General features: G+C 42.7%; 1 protein-coding gene across 2 annotated transcripts in view; it reads left to right on the top strand.

Moving 5' to 3' along the window:
• The first annotated feature begins 643 nt into the window (after positions 1–643).
• Positions 644–21,001, top strand: part of Prps2 (phosphoribosyl pyrophosphate synthetase 2) — a 35,321-nt gene continuing 14,963 nt past the window's right edge. Inside the window, exons 1-4 of one of the 2 annotated variants that reach the window (XM_051174865.1) lie at positions 644–860; positions 8,714–8,897; positions 16,466–16,564; positions 18,427–18,551. In XM_051174865.1, coding sequence (XP_051030822.1) covers positions 739–860; positions 8,714–8,897; positions 16,466–16,564; positions 18,427–18,551 — 530 coding nt within the window. In that variant the 5' untranslated portion in view covers positions 644–738. Of the gene's footprint in view, positions 861–8,713; positions 8,907–16,465; positions 16,565–18,426; positions 18,552–21,001 lie in introns of both variants that reach the window. The other variant, XM_051174863.1, reaches the window with a different exon arrangement.

Here is a 21,001-nt window from a genome sequence, read left to right as displayed (position 1 = left end):
TGAAAATCGAAAAACAAAATAATATTTGAGCTAATTTTTCAAAATAAACATCTAAATTAATGAGAAAGGGAATTCCCGTTGATGGGAAAAACCTTTTGTCTAGTCCAGCTTCAAAGGTAGTGTATTCCATCACATAAAGAGAAACATGCTCCACTCTCAGGTGTAAATTCCGGCCGCTGTGTAGGTCTCTCCTACATGGACGCTGGGTGCACTTGAACCCTAAGTATCACCTCTGGGTTCTGAGCTTCCGGGTTGAAAGGCCCTACTTGGCTTCAAGACACCTCTATGGCCCCTTCCTGCAATCGCGCGCTCTCTCTGTGCCTAGTCCATCTGACTCGTTAACCTCCCCACTTGAAGGCAAGTCAGAGCGGTCAAGTGTGGGACATCGAGCTCCCCTACCGAACAACCGCACCTGGGCGCTACTGGGCCACCCAGAACTTCACAACCTGCTGCCCAGCCTGCGTGGGCAGAAGCCGCTTCCCAACACCCTCCAGCGACTAGTCCGTTGCTCCTCCTCTCTCTCTGGCTCCTCCCCCAACTCCTCCCCTCCCCTCCCCTAGGTCCCGCCGCCTCGTTTTCCCGCTCCACCAGCAACCGCGGGCAACGCAGCAGCTAAAGCAGCACCAGCGCCAGCGCCAACGCCAGCGCCAACGCCAGCGCCAGTAGCAGCAGTAGCAGCAGTCTGCGTCGTTGTCGCTTTCTCCTTTCCAGCGCGCCCCTCAATCCCCGCGCCTCACCATGCCCAACATCGTGCTCTTCAGCGGCAGCTCTCACCAGGACCTGTCTCAGCGCGTGGCCGATCGCCTGGGCCTGGAATTGGGCAAAGTGGTCACCAAGAAGTTCAGCAACCAGGAGACCAGGTGAGAGTTACACTAGGGTTGAGGCAGGGGCCAACGCATGCCCGGGCCACCTCCGAGGGCGCTGCGCTCTCCCTTCCGGGGCGGGACGGCAGCAACGCGGCTTCAGAGCCACCGCGGCTGCGCCCGGGGAGAAAGAAGTCCAGCAAGGGAACCCCCCCTCCCCCAGTCACCCTGGAGTCTCAGAGTCTCAGTTGTCCCTCTGGTGACCTGGCCTCCAGCACCCGGACTTGGGCGACCTGTCGACCCCTAGGCACCCCAAGTCCCTTTTTTGCGCCTGGTGTCCTCAGTCCGGAAGGGCGACATCAGTGCAGTCACAGCACGTCTGAGAGAGTGGGCGCAGCCTGTGGGCATCACATCGGTGCCGAGAATGGTGGGGGCAGGGAGACATCTGTGGATCCGCCCGCCCCAGTTTCCGACTCTGTCAGGCGGAACCCCAGACTTGAGCGTGGTCGAAAAGCATCTGCACAGGTCCGGGGCACTGGGTTTACCTGGGAAACTTCCAAACTTCCAGCCGCCGGCGATCAAAGTGTTGCCAGCTGCTCAGGTGACTCTTCCCGAGCAGCCTGAGTGTTGAGGATTGCCTTATCCAGAAGTGGGTTGGTGTGAGGGTTGGAAAGAGCCGAACGCAGGACGCACGTGTTGGGCGCCCCTGGGCTTCCTTTAACTTTGCTGCATCGAATATCGCTAGTAGTTTCTTTGTTTTTATGGAACTCAGCTGCGCACAGCCAGCTGCAAGATCCTAGTTTGGAAAAAATTCCACTCATTTCTCGCATGAGCAAGAGGTGATCACCAAGATTCAGTGCAGCCAGCCAGGCAGTTCAAAAGTGGACTGGGGGGCATCTTGTCCCACCCGAGAACAATTTCTTTTTCTCATTTTGTTTAGCCAAGTTAACCAACTATACAGTGCACAGTGAAAGATAACCATTTGGCAAGGTTGCAATTCTACTGAAAAACATATATATTGGATCGTAGACAGAAATGTCAAATCTAAAACTATGAAATTTCCAGAAGAAAGCAGAAAATCTTGACTATGAGTCAATGGAGATTGTGTGAAGTTAGGGGCATTTTTTTCTTTTTGTTGTTTTATTTCAGTTTTCTGAGACTGGGTTTGTCTATGGTATCTAGGAGCATAGTGAAATCATGTGTAGTCCCAGCAGGCCTCAGACGCCTAAGTAATAGAATTACAATTATCTGTGTGACCAGACCCAGCTAAGAGTCAGGCTAATATAGATGGCAAAGATGACCTTTTTCTAAAGGCTGTGTGCATCCCATGTGACCTTTTCTAGGTGGTAAACTCGAGTTAAACATCTTGTATGAGAATAGGAACAGATGGCAGATGTTATTACTGTATAGACAGCTCAGGCTAAGAATGCTCCTTTGGGCTCAGTTGGTGGAATTGCTTGCCAAACATGCCTGAAGCCCTGAATTTGGTCCCCTGTACCACATGAAAACAGGATGTGATAGCAGTACTACAATCCCAGCACTTGGGTGGAAGAAGCAAGAGAAGCAAGAATTCAAGAGCATCCTTGGCTGCATAGGGGGATTGAGACCAGCTTAGTTAAACATTAAAAAAAAAGTTTTTTAAAGGTTACTTTGCCTTTGTTTGTTTGTTTTCAGTATTGAGGATGGATCCCAGGTCCTTGTATATGCTGGGCAGAAAGACTCAACTACTGAGCTACATCCGCAGCTCCCTTTGTAGAGTTTAATATATGGAGGGTTCTAGGACTTTGGAGAAGAATGGAGTTGGATTTGAATACTGCAGGATTTTGTCAGTCCTGGCCAAGTTTCAGCAGCTCTGAGAACACTAGTAGAATAAGAGTCTTTGTCCAGAAGGTGTTGTCATGTAAATAAAGGAGACATTTCTGGTTGGAGTAGGTTTTGAAAGCAAGTAAAGCTACTCTTCCTTGTTGATCTCAATGCAGCACAATTATTTGCTGCTGAGCACAGCTACTCTAGATGAATTCCTTGCTGGGTTAGTATTGGATTTCTGCTGCAAGTCCTATATGGGCTGTAGGGTGAAACTCACTGGGATGGATGTTCAAGTGTAATTGTTCATACATTTATTTGAAATAGAAAGCAGACTTGTTTTTACTCAGTTTGGGTTCTCTTTTAACCAGGTTTGACCATTAGAAATCCTATGGTGTCCAAGATTTCTCAGCTCCGTGTTATGTTTCTTATGTTTTGTTGGTTGGGCTGGGTTTTTCTTTTGTTTGTTGTGGTTATTTTGTTTGCTTTTTGCTTTCTTTTTGTCAAGGTCTCAAGTATTATAGCCTGCTCCAGAACTCAGTGTGTTGCTAAGTCCAGCTTTGAATTCATAATCCTCCTGCCTTCACCTCCCAAGTGCTGGGATTGCAGACATGCACACACAATACCTAGCTACATTTTATGTTTCTGTCATCTATAAGAATGTAGAAGGTTAATGTGCTAACCTCTCTCATGGACTACACAGAGACAGAGGTTGATATTTACACACACTCCTCAAAAATGAGTGTTCCTGTTTGGCTGTAGAGATGAAAAAACAAAGGGCAAATGCAAGAGAAAATGGATTCAATGTATATAAGGTACTGTTTGCTCAGTGCCTCTTGCTGAGTGAGGAGCAGGAATCCGGATGCTATGCCCTGACCCTCAGTGCCTCAGTTCCTAGTTTTCTTAAATGCTACATAATGGACAGGCACACTTCTACTTTCACCTTCTCATCTCCAAATTGTTTCCATTTTGCAGGGAGAAGTATATTCCATCTTCTCTTTTTACCCTAGAGAACCCTCTGTGACTTGGAGGACAGTGTTCATAATGGTATTCCAGGTCTCTTGTTGGATTTTACCCTGGTTTAATTTACTGCTATAGCGGCCTTACCTGAACCATGGGACCCAGTACTCTTGTTTCTGCCATTGAACAGATCACCCAGAACTTAGTGGCTTAAAGCAATCTGTTTATTTGGTCCCCAGATGTGAAATTTGTCAGAGCAAGGTAGGTTTGTTCCTTTCTCCAGTGATGGCACGTAGCGTGGGTACTGAGACCTTGGGAGCCATTTTTGAAGATAGCTCACTCATGCAGCTGGTGTGTTTGGCTAACTGTTGCCTGGATGCTTGGATAAGAACCACTCTAGCTCAGAAGCTATGTTCCAAGAGGGAGAGTTTCAAAACACAGGAAGTAGTTAAGTGCCAGTATGTACAAGCCTGACCTTAGAAGATGACATGTCATCACTTCTATAACATTGTATTGGTCAAAGCCCTGTTAGGTCTAGAGAAAGTCTAGGAAAGAGACTTAGATCCTGTGCCGCAGTATAAAGAAGTCTAAGCACTGGGCAGCCCATATTTTAAATTACCCAGCCATTCAGCATTGCTACAGTTTTCTTGTTGGTGGGTCTCTTGTCCTCAAGCTGATCCATTAGAAATCTATACTACAGATTGGGTGTAGATATCTTCTTTGTAAGTAGAAGCAGAACTGGTTTTGAAAGAAATGTTGCCATGGTGTTTTCTGTGCTCCCCAGGACTGCTAATCACAGGAGGATTGCAGTTCCTTGGTGAGGAAAGGCAGGCCAAAGAATGTGATGTTGTGGGGATAAACAGTCACAAGACCAGGAGTTGGGAAGCTTTCTGTAAAGAGCCAGATCATAAATGTTTTAGGCATTGCCAACCCCATATCATCCCTGTTACTGCTGTCTGTGTCTTACATGTCTATACACTACAAACCCTGAACAGGTCAACAGGGCTGCCTTCCCTCCTGAAACTTCATGGGAAACTATTCCCTTGCCTTTTTCCAGCTTTCTTTTCTTTTGCTTGCAGACAGTCTCATGTAGCCCAGGTTAGCCCTGAACTCTCAATATAACTGATGATATCTTTGGGCTTCTGATCCTCCTGTCTCCACATCCCAAGTACCAGGATAACAGACAGGTATGTGTCACCATATCAGGTTTTACCTACTGATGGGGACCAAACTCATGGCTTCATGCATATTGGACAAACACTTGATCAAGCAGAGTCCCAGTCATCTTTCAGTTTTGTAGAAACCTACCCTACAGCCCTGGGATATTGAGACCTTCTGAAATAGAAGCTCTCTCTGATTTGCTTTCATCATCAGTCCCTTTCTACTCTTATACTCTTATAGTCTTCCTCTTCCAATTTGCAGGTCAGCTATGATCACATGGGACAAATTTAAATAGTCAAGCACAATCTTTCTGGGGTTTTTTTGGGGGGGGTCATGTTGGAGACAGGGCTTCTTTGTGTGGCTTTGGAGCCTGTCCTAGATTTTTCTCTGTAGACCAGGCTGGCCTTGAAATCCCAGAGATCCTTTTGTCTCTGCCTTCCAAATGTTGGGATTAAAGGCGTGCACCACCACCACCACCACATGGCTGACCTTTTTGTTTGAAGATCAGCTGATTATCATGCTTGATTCCATGTGCATATATATATATATATATATATCCCACTTGCCATATAATTTAACATATGCTAAGGATTGGGTATAGATGTCTTTGGGGGGTTATTTATTACTGGGACTACCAAACCATTCTTATTGTATGTGGGGGCTGCATTTTGTCAGTCCCTGAGCGATGTAATACTTGCCTTTCAAATTAAGTTAACCCTATACTTGATGGAATTTTGCTACATTTTAAGTTATTTGTGTATTTGTATGTGCACATGAATGCCATGACACATGTGTGGATGGCAGAGAACAACTCTGAAGAATCATTTCTCTCCTTGTACCTATAGAAGTAGGATTTTTCTTCTTTCTGCCATGCTTTGTATCCCAGGCTAGCCCACAAGCTTTTGGGTGTTTCTGCCTTTTTGCATGCTCCAGACATGCTGGCACCCAAGCTTGTGGTGTCTATCAGTCCAAGCCTCATACCTCTATGTAGGAGTTCTTTAGTTGCAGATACATACCAAATTAAATCACCCCTATACTTTATGTACTTGTGTTAATTCAGTAGTGGAACATCCAGCTTCTTATACTGGATTCCAGGAACTGAACACAGGTTGTCAGACTTGTGCAGTATCTGCTTTTATCTACTAAGCCACCTTATTGGCTAAAGAATTGTGTTCATTCTTTAACACTCAAAATAAGGAGATAGATTTCATTTTCTTTCTATTCCTTTCATCTCGTGTTTGATGTACTCTTAATGTCCATAACAGAGAGCTGCATGCAGGAGTGTGATCAAATATCAAAACTCATTTTCAGAGCCCAACATGGTGGAACATGCCTAAATTCTAGCACTTAGAAGATGGAGGAAAGAGGAAGAGGAGTTCAAAGTCATCTTGGCTTGGACTTCAAGTGTGTGCTGCCATATTAGATTCTGATGATGTATTTTTAAGTAGCTGTATTCAGATGCACACAGTGAAGTTTTCCATATTCATTTTTACAGTATAGGGGATGGAACCCAGGGTTTCATGTTCATTTATGCAAATGCTCTACAATTGAACTCCATTCATAGCCCCAGTTTTCTGTTTCCCATCTCAAGATAAGAAATTACACAGAAGCAAAATTCACATGGTATCCATAATGTCCCAAATATATCAACTTGTTCTAACCATTGGAACAGGATTGGCATTTGAAAACAAGAGTTCTATCAGAGCTGATCTGATTCTTTGTTCTCTAATACTCTGTGAAGGATTTGCCAGAACATATGATGTGATGTTTTCCTTCTCTATGTGGCAGCCATATAACATTGGATGGGTTGAATTTCTAATGCTAAATACCCCACATTCTATAACTTTAAGTCCAGACATCTTTAGACAATTGGTTTTCAAAAAGTTGATGACTACTAACTCTCCAGGAGCTACAGGTTGACAACTAGCAAAATAAGGAAGTATACCATAAGCACATACAGAAAATGACCAAAGGAGTGCTGCAAAGAGCTATCAAGAATCCCTATGGCAGCTGGGCCATTCATGTCATCCAGCTGTGAGTAGGGTATTGGCAGAATGGGAAAGTGGAGACGGACTTGACAACTGACACTGGGAGACAGAAATTGTTAATGGGGTTGGGGGAGGAATACAAATGTGTAGTAAATAGAAAATTCACCAGAGAAAGCCTAAGGTAAAGGAAACACACACACACACACACACACACACACACACACACACACACTGAAACTTGAAACTTGAACATTGGTTTTGGTTTACTTCACAGCTCAGCTCTGATCATCATAAACAGGGTTCAAATGAAGCAGTAAGTCTTCAGCTTGAATACTGATCTATATTGACAAGATGGTGATGTAGGAAGTATTCATTTGTGTGATGGAGCAGAGAGGAAGAGATGGTAAATCCTCATCTTCTATAGTGAGAAGTCAATACCTGATGCCTAATGAAAAATCAAGACTCAAATCTCAAATGGTAGCTGGTGACTTGAAAATAAATCTCTCTCTAAAAAGTCATCTAAGATTGAAACTGGTTGTCTCCTGGCTGTTTAACTGTCATAAGCCTTAAAGGTGTGTGTGTGGGAGGGGGGTATTGGGACACTAGTTATTCTTCTGTAGTCCAGGCTGGTCTGGAACTTGGGAATCCTTCTCTCAGCATCCCAAATACTGGGATTATAGGCGGAACTACCATATTTTGATCATGATTTGAGTGTGTGTGTGTGTGTGTGTGTGTGTGTGTGTGTGTGTGTGTGTGTGTTATGTATACTTGCTTCCATCACCATGTATATGTAAAGGCCAGAGATCAGAGGTCAGTATCAGATGTCTTTCTCCATCTCTCTCTGCTTTGCTTTGTGAGACAGGACTCTCACTAAACCTGAACACATTTATTCGGCTGGCTGGCCAGCCAATAAATCCAAGAATCTAATGTCTCTGCTCTCCCAGAGCTGGGGTTATAGACATGTGTGCCATTGTACCTGGCTTTTTTAATGCTTGTGAACACTACCAACTGAGCCATCTCCCTAGATCCTGTGATTTGAATTTTTAAGACAACATCCATGCTTAATAATAATAGAAAAATCACCACATGGAATTAGAAAGGCCTGGGACTTAGAAAGGTTCCTTGCAAGGTCAGCTCTTGGCTGACCTATGGGAACTTAGCTCTCACAGGGATTCCCACACCATTCTTTGGTAAGAATTGGCTTGTTGTGTGTGAACTATTAACAGCCAGGAAACAATGTGGCTTACACTGAGCTCCCGCCTGCCTGCTACAAAGCTAGCATTTTGGTATGCACTAGGCAGAGAGTGACTACATTGATTAGCTTCCAGTAAAAAGCCTGGGCCCTAAGTTTCTTCATCTACTGTAGTAGGTAACAGTTCCCACTAGACGCTTTGAACTGGACTTCTGTGACTTCCTTGGGGGAGAATGCCTGGAAGTTCATATCTGGATTCCCTTGTGTACTTTGCTGAATTTTTCCTGTGTTCATGCCATCTCATATGTCACAGTTAGTATTGTGACTCTACTGAGTCCCAGGAGTGGACCTGCTGGATTGCTGAAGTTGGAGGTGGTCTCAGAGAATCTTAGAGACCTTGATATTAACTAGTGTTATGATGGCTGATTGTTTAATTATGAACTTGACAGAATCTAGGACCACCTGAGAGATGGGCCTGTGAGCCAGCTTGTGGGAAATTGTTTTAATTGTGTTAACTGAGACAGAAATGCCCACCCACTATGCATAGCACCATTCTCCAGACTGGGCCCTGGACTCTGTAAGTGGGAAGGGAGCTGAAAAGCAGCATAAGTTTATAATCTCTGCTTTCTGATTGGGAGTAGAGTGTGCACAGCTGCTTAGAGGTGCCTCCATTTTAACTTCCCAGCCATAATGGAATATACCTTGAACTGTGAGCCAAAATAAGCCTCCCTCCTTAAATCATTTTTCTAGGGTGTTTTTAAACAACAGCAGGCAAAGAAAACTAATATGGCATTGTTCTTTTGTAGTGTTGAGATTGGTGAAAGTGTGAGAGGGGAAGATGTCTATATCATCCAGAGTGGCTGCGGTGAAATTAATGACAACCTGATGGAGCTACTCATTATGATCAACGCATGCAAGATTGCATCCTCATCCAGGGTAACTGCTGTGATACCCTGTTTCCCGTATGCCCGGCAAGATAAAAAGGACAAGGTAGGCGAGGTGTGTCTTGCCCTAGAAACCTGTGCTCACCACAGTTTCCTTACCTACTGTCTTCATTAAACTACCCAGAATTACTGGCTTTCCTCTTCAATCATCATGTAAATATGTGCCCTCACCTTGTCTATTTCAGATCTGTCATTGAACTCACCATATGTATCAACACAGGCAATATATGTAGTCAAAGACATTCAAATACCATTATCCTTGTCATTATGGGGTTTTGTAAGGTGGTGGATAGAGCTAATTATACACATGCACACGCGTGCAGACACACACACACACACACACACACACACACACACACACACACACATCCCTCAGTGAATACAGGAAAACTGAAGACCATCCAAATTATCTCCCAGCTTTGCATCAAGGTGAGAACTCCAGTTTCAATATTCTGTTCTTACAAGTGGTTTGTATTGTAAGACAAAGGGCCATAGGCCATCTGTGTTGTTGTTTCCAACTGCATATGAATCCACAGTGCCCCCCCCCCCAATTAATTAAAATCAATCTTCTATCTCCTTTTAGCCTACTAAGGAGACCAGCATTGCTTATTATTTTAGCAAAATTCCCATTAGTGGAGGCACCGTTAAGTTTCCAGGAGAAGTTGAAAATACAGTGGTTCTTAGCCATTATGACACATCAGAAAAGTTGGAGTTGAAACAAACATTGAAGGAGCTTATCTTGGTTGGTTAAGGGTACTATCACAAATTACCATGAGTTGGGCAGATTTGCAGAGCAGGAAATTCTTCTTTAGAAGTTCACAGACCAGATGTCTGAGGACAAGGTGTGTCAGTGCCATGCTTGTTCTAGCGGAGAATCCCTCCTGCCTCTTCCAGCTCCTAGGCGTCTCTTGGCTGGTGGCCCCCATTGTTTCAGTCTCTATCTTTGTCTTCAAGACACTTCTCTTATATGTGATACTGTTATCTAGGATGATTTCATCCTATAATCCTTCTCTAATTGCACCTACAAGAATGCTATGTCCAAGTGGCATTAATAAGTTCTGCAGGTTGGGACATGGACATATCTTTTTGGAGGTCTTCAATCCACCACAATTTCATCCAGCTTCCTCTAAGACCCTAGGGTAGAACCTTCCCCACCTTGCCCAGCTCCTGGGGGCTTCAGGCATTCCTTCATTCTGGCTACATAGTTTCTGCCTCTTGTCTTCTATGCCATGGCTTCTCTGTGTTTCCACTTCTCTCCTTTACAAGGACACCACTCTTCTCCAAAATGAACCCATCTCCATATCTTTACATTAATAGCATCTGCAAAGACCCTTCTACAGTGAGGACCCATTCCAGACTTATAGGCCGGTATGAATTTGGGGAGGCAATATCATTCACTTAATGGCAGTGATGACTTGAAGCTGTTGTTTCAAAAAAGTACTCAAGATTTCCATGGATGTAAAAAAAAAATAATAACCTGTATAAAGATTAATACATGTCCTCCTTGAATTTTAATCCCAACATCTTCAGGAATGGTTTCCAGAGTTTGTGCTGAACACAGCTAGTCACTCAGTGTTTCAGTAAAATGTGATAGGAAGAATTCCATTCAGCACTTAAGACATAGTTTACCATTTACAGATAGATAGACGATAGAGTCAGCTAAGTTTTTTTTTTAATAAATGACTGGTTTTTATTACAGCTACTCAACTGTGTACTTCAATAGCAGAGATAGAGAACAATGTATAAGTGACAGATATAGGGAGGATGAGAGTAGACAGAGATGGTGGGGTAGGTTCTAAGGGAGAGTGGTCAGTATGTAAAGCATGCATGTATGAAACTGTAAAACAAATTAGAATTCAAGTTTGTTTATAGACACAGGTGACTTTCTATTTTATATGACATGAAATATTATTTTCATTTCTCCCTGAAACTTAATAGCTTATAAACAGGACTCAATCATGTAACAGGTTAGGTTTGGTCTACAAGCCATACTTTGCATTAGAGTACTGCTTAGTTTTATAGTCAGCTTTATGTTAGTGTAACTAAAGGATCTGTGATGGGTGAGTTATAAACTAAAGGGCTTATTTAGTGAGGCTGGAAAATCCAAACAACTCAACTCTGGCATCCCAGCAGGTGTTCAAAATATGGCAGCAAAAGGAACTAGGCATATGGAGAAGGGATATGTGTGAGCAAGGAACAAAAGAATGGGAATGAAGCAGCTTCATTCTTTGTATAAGAACCCACTCTCTTAGGAAGTTAATCACTGAGATGGTTAATTTTATTTGTCCACTTAACACAACCTAGAATCACCTGAGAAGAAAATCTTGACGAGGGATTCTCCAGGTCAGGTTCCACTGTGGGCATGTCTTTGGGAATTACCTTAGTTACATTAATTCATGTCAGAAGACCCAATGTGGAAGGGGGCAGCACCATGCCTTTGGTTTGGGTTCTGGGTTGAATAAAAGAAGGGTAAGCTTAATATAATAATTCATATATTCCTTCTCTCTGTTCTTGTCTGTGAATGTGAGTAGTTGCTTGAAGTCAGTTCCCCCTTGAGTTTCCCAGGATGGTGGACAGCATCCTTAGAATTAGGAGGCAATTAAACCCTTCCTCCTTTATGTTGTCTTTGTCAACATGTTTTGCCACAGCAACAGAAATGAAAGTAACTGCGAAAGTGCTAATCGGTATTATTAATTTTTTTGTGTTTGGCTCTGGAGATAATATTACATTGTATCTCCTTCCACCTTTATGTGGATCTAGCTCAGGCTTGCCTAGCAAGCACCTTCACTTGCTGAGCTACCTGGTGGTACCCTACAACCATGACTTCTGATGGATCTGTGTAGTCAGTGTGACTCCAACTATAGTGAGGAAACAATTTCATTCTCTCATGCAGTTTAGTCTGTTAACCTGTCATTCAAGATGTCCCATTTGCATTCTGTAAACTTCTAACAATTCACTTCTTCCCTCAGGCCATGCAGCTTAGCTTGGTGCTGGGAAACTTCTGGGTGAGGGCAATGAGGACTTTGTAAGAGAAATAAGAAATGACCAGAGTCCGGTAGTGTACTTCATTTCTTAGCCAAGTGTTACTGTTTCCCAGTGTCTGGAGACCTTAAGGGCACCAAACATGATTTGGGATGGAGGAAGGTACTTCCTTGTTTTTTTTTTTTTTTTTTTTTCTTCACTTACAGAGATAGAAAGCCAGGTGGTGTCTGAATGGCATAGAAAGCCATGTGCCACACTTAATCTCTGGACCTAGACAGAATGTTCTTGTTGGCTATGGAAGGAGCTCTGGGCAGCCCTCCCAGGCTGCCTATTGTTCTTTTCTCTTCCTTTGGGACTATATCGCCCATAACCTTTAATGGCACAGAGAAATTCTGTGTAATTGCCTCTACCAAGAAGTACCTACTGAAAAAGCCCAGAAAAATCTTGGGGCTTTAAACTATCTTCAAAACTTGTTTCGTGTGTTTTTACCCTTTGACCTCTGTATGTGGAATGGTTTATTTAGCTTTGATTTGTAAGAACCAGAACCCAAGGGAAGCTTCTGACAGGAAAGAAACTGTTTCATAAATGACCACTAACACAATGGAATATTCACACAGGAAAGTGATGATGATGTCACAGTAATTGTCAAAGGCGTGATGTAAACCCTGGAGTTGCAGCTTTGCAATGAAGCAGGCTCAGCTTTGAATTCCAATACCATGATTCACCCGTCTGTCCTTTGTAAATGTTACTTAAACTCTGCATCTTAAGTGTCTTTGCCTGTACACTAAGGGCCATCTGAGCTTCTTTGGATGAAGTTTTTGACCTATTATACACAACTGGACAAGCTCTCCGAAAAGAACTAGTGTTAATATATGGGACTTTGTAGCTAGCCCATTGGATGGTTATTGTGACAGCTCAAATTCTACCATTTTTGTGTAGAAACTGCTATAGCCAATATTCAAATAAAAGTGTGTGACTATGTTCTACGGGTACTTTATTTTTGCGTACTGAAGTGTGGATTTTATGTCACCCTCAAATGCTACAAAATCTTATTTTTGTCTGTTTCCTAAGTGTAGAGAAAACCCCAGGCCCAAACCAGGCATCAGGCAAGTCTAGCCCATGCGCTGACGTTTGCTGGCTCCTATAATTGCTGGTTCTCTTCCCTGGAGAGAACAGTGGCTTGTGAGCCAGGCAGGGGATAATTACTTCTGAGAGAGTGAAGGGTTGTCAACTTGGATATTTTAGAATCATTTCTAAGGTCCTGTTCTTATTTCAATGATAAGGTAATAGACACAAGTCCCTGTAATCATGTAGTGTGTGTGTGTGTGTGTGTGTGTGTGTGTGTGTGTGTGTGTGTGTGTGTGTGTGTTTGGGGGAATGTGTATATGTGCAAGTCCTATACACTTCTGTGTACATGAGCAAGAGCTTGAGCTCAGATGTCATTTTTCTGGTTTTCAGTCCTGTCTATCTTTTGGGGTTTTGTTTTGTTTCTGTTTGTTTTGGTTTTGCTAAGGTTTCTCACTGGCTTGAAATTTGTCAGATAGACAAGGATGGCCAGTGATCCCCAGGGTATTTCAGTCCCTACCTACCTAGCACAGGGATTACAAGCACTTGTTGACACACCACAGCGTTTTGATGTAGACCCTGGGCTTGAACTCATGTCCTCATGCTTCCAAGGTAAGCACTTTGCCTGCTCTTTAAATATCACCCTGAATTTTCTCTTTATGGACTTGTGATGGTTTAAATGAGAATGACCCCTGTAGGTTCTTATGTTTGAATGCTTGTTCTGCAGTTGGTGGAACTGTTTGGGAAGGACTAGAAAATGTGGCCTTGTTAGAGGAGGTGTGTCACTGGGCATAGACTTTGAGGTTTTAAGAGCCAAGGGCAAGCCAGGCCCAATCTCTCTACCTCGTGGTTGTGAGTGAGGGAATCTCTCAGCATTACTCCCACCTGCTACTGTGCTCCTTACCATGATGGCCACTGTACCTCTGCAAGTGTTAATAGCCTGCCAATTAAATGCTTTCTTTTAGAGCTTCCTTTGAAAGCCATAATATATACACTGAGGACCTGGTGCAGACCTGTGTTGGCCCTATGCTTTCTGCATTTCTGTGAGTTCATATGAGCTTTGCTCATGTTGATTTAGAAGCCTTGTTCTCTTGGTGTCCTCTCTGCCATTTATACTCTTTCTGCCTCCTCTTCCACAGGGTTCCCTGAGCATGAGGGGGAAATTTGATGTAGACATCCCATTAAGGCTGAGTGTTGCAAGGTTTCTCTCTCTCTGCCTGATGTCTGGCTGTGGGTCTCTGTGTTTGTTCCCATCTGCTGCAGGAGGAAGCTTCTGTGATGATGACACTGATGAACAAGGCACCATTACAGGAGTATAGCAGAATAACATTACAAGTCATTTTGTCACTACACATTTTTCTTTTCTAGGCCACTGTTATTTGGTCCTGAGCTAAATAGTCACAGGTTCTTAGGCAACCAAGTGTCACCTAAGGAGAGAGGGATTACTTCTAGAATTCTTGCAGACACTAAAACATGCATTGTTTGAGCCAGACCTTGAAGGATCAATCATGCAGGTATAGAAATGGGGTAAGATAGAGGCAGTTGAGTATGTGAGACAAGGCCAGGGAATTCTCCAGCGAGAGAACAGACCCAGCTACTCGGCAGGGAAGGACATGAGCAGAGCAAGGGAGAACAGTTTTAACTGGCTATAGCCAGATAGACCAGAGTCCTTTTGGTATTAAAGATAGAAAATTTTATTCTCTCCCAAAGGCAACATGGAATACCATACAAGAGAGATTTAAAAAAAAAACCCTGGAAATGTAAGTTATGATGTATAGTTGGTACAGAGAAAACCAAATCAAAACAAAACCCACCTCAATGGCTCAATGATAAAGAGCACAGATTGCTATTGCCAAGGACCTGGGTTCAGTTCCTAGCACACAAGGTGGTTCACAGTCATCTGAAACGATTGTTGCAGGGGGTCTAACACCCTCTTCTGGCTTCTGATTGCACTGCATGCCTATGGTGTGCAGACATACATACAGGAAAAAAAAACTGACACACCTAAAATTAAAAAAAAAAATAAATAAGCCTTAAAGAAAAGCACTTCCCCTTTAACCTCAGCACAGTAGAAGCAGCACCAGGTGAATCTTTGTTAGTTCAAGGCCAGCTGTTCTACACAGAGATTTCCAGCAGAACAGCTAGGGCTCCATGGAGAGACTAGCTCAGAAAACAAAAAGCAAGAAATACTTCCCCATAGTTTCACTTTCTCAAAATTCTGCTGATGATGTTAGGGGTGTTTTCTCTGATTGTTTATGTGTGTGTGTGTAATTAATGTAAAATTCACATATAAAGTAATGTTTACATATTAATAACATTGACTATATATTAATATTTATTTGTTATATTTATAAATGTATACAATTTATATATACATATATATTAAGGTGATATATGTTTCTTTTTAAACAATAGGGTGGTATTTGAAAGGAAATGTGCATAACATTAACATTTTCATATAACTTCAAATAAATTATTTTTATTTTATTTGCATATATGTCTGTGTGGGGGGTGTCAGGTCTTGGAGTTAGCTGTCATGTGGGTGCTGAGAACTGAACCCAGGTCCTCTGAAAGAATAGTCAGTGCTCTTAACCACTGAGCCAATTCTCCAGGTTCATACAATTTTAAGATTATTTTTTGTGGCTTGTATATAAGCATCCAATTCTGTTAGTAACTGATCTCCACCTACATTATGTCTGGAGTATGTCTAATGATATCTGTGTACTCTCTTTGATTGCTTTGATGTGGACTTTTTCATTGCCTTTGATTTATGGTGTGGAAATTAAAGCTATAAAGAAGTTAGGTAACTTTAGAAAAGGCATAATGACAATGAACATGTTTCTCTAAATGTTCAATTCTCAGTTCATTCTTTATTTGGTTTTTGTTTGTTACAGTTGTTGTTGAATTTATAGTAGTGTTAGCTTTCATTTTTGGTGCCTGGATGAGCTATTTGATGGCGTTTATACTTAATTGTTTCCTTCTACAACACTCTTCTCCTAGCATTAGCTGGCCTTACCTTAAAAGTGATCTCTTAAATCAACTTGTTGAACCTCTTCATGCTTTCTTGCTATTTGAATTATAGAAATTGTGGTATCATGTGTACACAGTTTGACTTTATTCCTTTGATATTTGTATTCTACTATAGTGTTAGGTAGCATGGATTCACAATAGGCTGGAGATATAGTTTAGTTGATAAGAGTGCCTGTCTGACATACAGGAAGCTCTGAATTCCAGCCCCACTATCACAGATATTGAGCATGGCGGCACATGCCTATCATCTTAACATTCAGGAAGTGAAAGCAAGAGGATCAGGAGTTCAAGGTCATCCTTGGCTACATAAGTGAGCTTGAAACCAACCTAGGCTATATGAGATCCAGACTCAGAAACAAACAAAAGTGTATATTTAGTAACAAAATGCAATGTGTTGGATATATCTTTTGTTGTCATAACTTGTCACTTTCCTTATTGATTCCATTCATGATTTGGTTTCCCCATGTATATGTTTGTGAGAAGTATCTAACAGTTTCCATTTTTTTCTGATATTAAATCCTTGTTTCTATTTTTTAGAGTCGTGCTCCAATCTCTGCTAAACTTGTGGCCAACATGCTGTCAGTTGCTGGGGCCGATCACATCATCACCATGGACCTACATGCTTCTCAGATCCAGGTACTAGTAGTGCTTTTCTGCCCATAGTTAGGTCCTAACTCTCTCTGACTAATTTTGAGAGGTGTGAGTCTGCATAGCTATTCTGTGAGCTATTTGTCTTTCTTGTTGATGCTACCATCCCTATCACACCTTGCTGCCTCCAGTTCATTTCAAAGCAGCTGGAATGGTTTTATATTTAATGTGCTTTGTGATTCCATCTAAATTTCTGTAAAGTAGTTAAAATGGTAGCATTGTAGTATGCATTGTGTATGTGTGTGTGCATCATGTATGAACATACATGGGAATGCCATTGCGCAACACTAGCTGTCTTCCTCAATCGCTCTCCATCTTAGCTTTTAGGACAGGATCTCTCACTGAACCCAGAGCTCATCAATTCAGGTAGGTTGGCTAACCAATGAACTCTAGGGATCTTCTTCCTGCCTCTGCTTTTCCAGCACTGGTGTTACAGAATGTACATTTTCATACCCAGCTTTTCCGTGGCTTCTGGGGATTCCAGTTCAAGACATCCTGCTTGTACATATACTTTACACACTCACACACTGAGCCATCTCCCCAGTCCTGCAAATACATTTTTATTTTTTCATAACTTCCCTCTTTTATCACTAAAACAGGCCACATTTCACTGTACCTACTTATGATATATAATGAATGTGAAGGATTTTATTTGTGGTGTTAGGAGTATGTTTTTCCCCCCCCGCTGACCTGGGCACAGAGCCACACCAGCCCCAAATAACATACAGAGACGCTGTATTTGATATAAGTTTTGTTGGCCAGTTACTAGTTTCTTATTGGCTAGCTCTATCTTAAATATTAACCCATTTCTATTAATCTAAGTACATTCACGTGGTCTTATCTTACCAGAGAGACGGGGTCTGCCATTCTGCTCTCTGTCCTCCATCTTGATTCCTCCCTGCTACTTCCTTTCTCCTCCTTGTCTCATATCCCTGCCTATCTTGCTTTCCTATTGGCCAACAGTGCTTTATTCATTATCCAATAAGAGAAACATATTTACAGAATGACATCTCCCATCAGGTAAGTGCTAGAACAACAACAACAAAAAGACACCTGTTTTCCCCTCTGCTCTGCAGTGCTGTTCTTTCCCTTGGGGCACTGGCCATCACATAGCAGAGCATGCCCAGAAAATGTACTGGACCAAATGATAATCTCGTGACATCTTTATCATTAGGTTTAATTCCATTATAATTAGCCAAAGGGAGCCTGTTACAGAAAAGTATCCTATGGAAAATAATTCAAATGTTATTTAGAAATAGTTTATCTTTTCAAAAATCTATGTCCAATTAAGCTAAGTTTCTTTCCTCATGGGGCCTGGTATTCAGTGGCTGTAAATAGCATCCTACTCAGGAGGCTGCATGTATGGGTTTCTCTAAACAACCTTAGAAATATAAGTTTCTGGTAGATAGTCATGTCTCTTATCTCATGCTGTCTCCAGTCTAGGCTTCAGACAGGTATATGGATCACCTTTGAGAAGTTCCAGGGCACAGTGGCCAGGCTATCATGTTGATCTGTACCAACCAACAGGAAAAGGACCATGTGATTGAGAGCCTACATGGGGTCAAATTCAAGTTCCCTGGCTGCCGGAAAATGTACATCTCAAAAGAGTTGAGACTTCACCAATTTTAATGTAGATAAACTGGAAAGCATAGTAGCTGAGATACAGCTTTTTCCCAATGAATATGGGCCAAATATGTCTCCAATCATGGCCTCTCAGACACGTGATGAGCCCTGCACTCGTGAGGGTTTCCACTGTGATGAACTACTGACCCTTCCAATCATGAACTCTAATAAATCTCAGATTCAATCAGAAAACAAATCTGCAAAGTGACGTTGACTTCTCTCCTTAGGGATTCTTTGATATTCCTGTGGATAATTTATATGCCGAACCTGCAGTTCTTCAGTGGATTCGGGAGAACATCACAGAATGGAGAAACTGTATCATCGTTTCCCCAGATGCTGGAGGAGCCAAAAGGTACCGTGCAAGTGACACCTTGCAGATTTCTCTCTTTACCTACTGCATTCTGTATTTCCCTATTTCCTAAGTGAGAAAGCATGCTTTTGTGCACTGGGGAGATAAGATAGCTCAGTGGTTAATGCTATTGCCTCGCAATCATGAGGGCTGGAGTTGAATCTTCAAATTTTATGTAAATGCTGGGTGTGTTTAACAGTCTGCCTGTGATTTCAGCCTTGGGCGGCAGAGATGGGGGAATCCCCTAAGCTATCTAACTAGCTCGGGATTTAATTGAGAGACACTGCTTCAATGAATAAGATAAAAAGAACAATCAGAGAACACTTCAGACTTTAACCTGGGATCTCCACATATGTGTGCACACCACACAAAGACACTCAAAGAACTTCTCATAAAAGTGTGATCTTTGTGTGTGTGTGTGTGTGTGGTGGTGGTGGTGGTGGTGGTGTGTGTGTGTGTGTGTGTGTGTGTGTGTGTGTGTGTGTGTGTGTGTTGTAGAGGATAGTGCTAAATGCCTCATAGATGGTAAGCAAGTACAGTACCATTGAGCCTATATCCCTGCCCCCAGAAAGCTTGCTTGTAATTATGTAACACTTCATTCTTCAAATGAGCCACTAAGTAGGTCTCAGGTTTTGTCCTCAGCACAGAAGCCCATCACTCTCCCAGCATTTCACATCATTCATGAAAATAAAATGAACACACATGTGCACTCTATATAAAAAGGGTTTTAGTTAACACAATTGACTGAGTTAGTCTTCTAAACACAAACGTTTGACTGGAGTAGCCAGAATAGAACCTGGTTTTTCAAAAGACATATATGTATGTAGAACAATAAGAAAGGGAAATCACTTAAGTCTGCCTGCATACAAATAGTACTGATAGCTGTACTCTGTGGTCTAGGGGTTGGGGCTGAAATGGGGAAGGACTGACAGCTTGGTCTCTTGCAACTATGCAGAGGCCTCCATAAAGCAGAGTGCTAAAACCCAGACCCTGACCAAAAAGCAGGGCCTTTTGGTGAGGGATAAAGTAGTCACCCATGATAAATCCAACCACAGGCCTATGCAACAAGCAGGTGAATATGCAGTCTCCCTGGGGTACTGGACTCCCTAAGGTAAGAAAATTAATGTGAATGTTAGTCCCAGGCTCCAGAACCCCTAGGAGAAAGATTTCCACAGTTTGCATTGGTCAGGGAGCAGTCACTGAACAATACGACCTGATATCTGATCATCCAAAGCCAGCCAGCCCTGAGGGCCTAATATGCCTGGACTCAGCTGCATATAGACATGAGGGGACAGCCCGAAAATACTTAGGAGTGGTAGAAAGACTGTCAAATTTACAGACAAACTGACCAGTGCCTTTTGATAATGGCAACCTAAGACAGTAGCACTGAGTGACAAAGTGAACCAGCTCTATGGGGAGATTCAAGGAATGTGCAGGCCATTAGAGCACATGGTGTTGAGGTTTGCCAAGAATAAGAAGGTGGTGCTCATCTGGCACACTGTTTATTGCAAACAGACACTAAAGCCCTGAACCTTATACAACTTGCCAGCTGCTTTCTGAGAAGACAAAACCTGGTGGAGCAGAATTTTACTGCCCAGGTAGGGAAAGGTAAGAGAGACCTCTACCCACCAGCTAAAAAGACCCATGAATGTGAGTCAGCCATTAGAATCCAGGGTCAGGAGTCAACATTAAGCTTCAGGATTCAAAAGTGCATTGACATTGGGTGTGGTTCAGTGGTGGAATATTGTTAGGCATGCCCACTGCCATGGGTTCTGTCCCCAGGGCTATACAGATACACTTGAGTGTATACATACACACACACACACACACACACACACACAGAGAGAGAGACAGAGAGACAGAGAGACAGAGAGAGAGATGAGCATGCAGCTTCTTCCCATTGTGTGGTGTCTTCATCCACCTGCAGCCCAGCTGCAGACCTAGAATCACACTTAAAAACTTAGGAGTGGTCCATGAAGCAGCCCCAACACCCATCTAGAGTAATTAATGTAGGCCTTGGTTCTCAGAATAGCACATTTGTTATGCTCTCAGCTGCTGTCCAATAGCCACTTCAGCCCCCTGAAGGGAGGAGGAGGGGAAGGAGAAAGAGGAAAGAAGGCCAGTAACAGGAAAGGTTCCTCTGAAAGATACCAGAAGTGTCTATGCACAGGAAGGAGACACATAAAAGACAATGGCAGTTGAGATTCCAAGCCCCCAGCTAGGCAGGGATGGGCTTGGACCAGCACTGCATTACCTAGCACAGAACATGGTGAGCACAGTTGGGACCTTGGGCAATACACTGAGGTGTGCCCATGTGAGGTTGTCCTTTTAACAATGTGAGCAACTTTACAGAGTCATTTCTCCTGGAAATGCTTGCATTTGATATGGAAGCTTCCAGAGTCATGAGGTAGAACATATATTTATTCACATCTATCAGATATCTCCTAGGCCAA

The sequence above is a fragment of the Phodopus roborovskii genome, unplaced genomic scaffold, assembly GCF_943737965.1.
Source record: "Phodopus roborovskii unplaced genomic scaffold, PHOROB, whole genome shotgun sequence".
Taxonomy (NCBI): domain Eukaryota; kingdom Metazoa; phylum Chordata; class Mammalia; order Rodentia; family Cricetidae; genus Phodopus; species Phodopus roborovskii.
This window is presented reverse-complemented; position numbering and strand designations above follow the sequence as displayed.